Source organism: Drosophila teissieri, chromosome 2R, assembly GCF_016746235.2.
Source record: "Drosophila teissieri strain GT53w chromosome 2R, Prin_Dtei_1.1, whole genome shotgun sequence".
Taxonomy (NCBI): Eukaryota; Metazoa; Arthropoda; class Insecta; order Diptera; family Drosophilidae; genus Drosophila; species Drosophila teissieri.
In genome coordinates, this window is record NC_053030.1 from 1265330 (window position 1) to 1266554 (window position 1225).

The window sequence follows — 1225 nt, forward strand, 5'->3', positions numbered from 1 at the left end:
CAGTCCGTCAGCTTTATTCCGCCAAATGAAAATACTCAATACTACACAAAAATATTTTCGAGCTCTAGACGATTATTGATAGACCCCGGGTATTGTTTACATTATATTAAATCTGAAAATTTTGTTGGGAAAAAAGTAATGATAGAAATGTGTGAGAATTGGCTATAAGATACACGTCGCTGTTTCCACTAAGATTTAAGTTACAAAAGTTAATTGATCGTTTTTTATCCATGGGCCCTCTATTGATTAACACGCTATGGCGGTCCTACGCAACGAAATTGACTGGGCCCCAAATGACTTTGATGGCGCGGGGATTGCCTAAGAAGGAACAGATTATTGGAGTGCAAGATATAATAGTGGTTGCTTCTGGAAAGGGGGGTGTAGGCAAAAGTACCGTGGCAGGTTTGTACACACATACTACTATTTATGGGTTATTTTAGTGTCTTTTTACAGCTAATTTTGCCTGCAGTATGGCAAGACTGGGAAAGCGAGTAGGATTGCTGGACGGGGATATATTCGGGCCTACTATTCCACTTCTAATGAACGTCCATGGTGAGCCGGTTGTGAACGATAGGAATTTGATGATCCCGCCGCAAAACTACAATGTAAAGTGCTTGTCTATGGGCATGCTGACACCTGTAGAGACCTCTGTTATATGGCGAGGTCCTCTTGTAATGTCAGCAATACAACGGCTGCTTAAAGGTGCTGATTGGGGACTTTTAGATGTCTTGATTATAGATACTCCACCGGGCACTGGAGATGTACATCTCTCACTATCCCAGCATGCACCTATAACAGGTGTTATTCTTGTAACAACACCTCATACTGCAGCTGTTCAGGTGACCTTAAAAGGTGCCAGGATGTACGAAAAGTTAAATGTTCCCATCTTTGGCGTGGTAGAAAATATGAGGTACACAATTTGTGAAAACTGTAATCAACGATTGGAGTTTTTTAAAGACAGCCGTATAAAATCCCTACCACGTAAACTAATTTCCCTTCCGTTAGACTCACAAATAGCGGAGTGCAACGAGAGTGGAGTGCCCGTTGTGGTAAAATATCCAAACAGCAAGTACTCAAATCTATTTAACCAATTGGCTGGGGAGATTACAAAAATTCTTAACGAACAAAGCTGTAAACAAACAAATTCAAAGTAACAGTAACAGCGCCCAGTGCAAATAAAGTTTGTGTAAGCCATAAACGATAAAACCAATAAAGCTATCACGGA

General features: G+C 40.7%; 1 protein-coding gene across 1 annotated transcript; it reads left to right on the plus strand.

Moving 5' to 3' along the window:
• Positions 1-213: 213 nt before the first annotated feature.
• Positions 214-1225, plus strand: LOC122613545 (iron-sulfur protein NUBPL-like). The gene is made up of 2 exons (XM_043787761.1): positions 214-402; positions 454-1225. Exons 1-2 carry the CDS (start codon positions 231-233, stop codon positions 1152-1154), a joined length of 873 nt encoding a protein of 290 aa, XP_043643696.1. The 5' UTR covers positions 214-230; the 3' UTR covers positions 1155-1225.

Coding starts and splice junctions, on each gene's coding strand:
- LOC122613545 (XM_043787761.1), top strand. CDS start 231: ATGGGCCCTCTATTGATTAACACGCTATGGCGGTCCTACGCAACGAAA. Junction 403..453: donor AGGCAAAAGTACCGTGGCAG/GTTTGTACACAC, acceptor GTCTTTTTACAG/CTAATTTTGCCTGCAGTATG.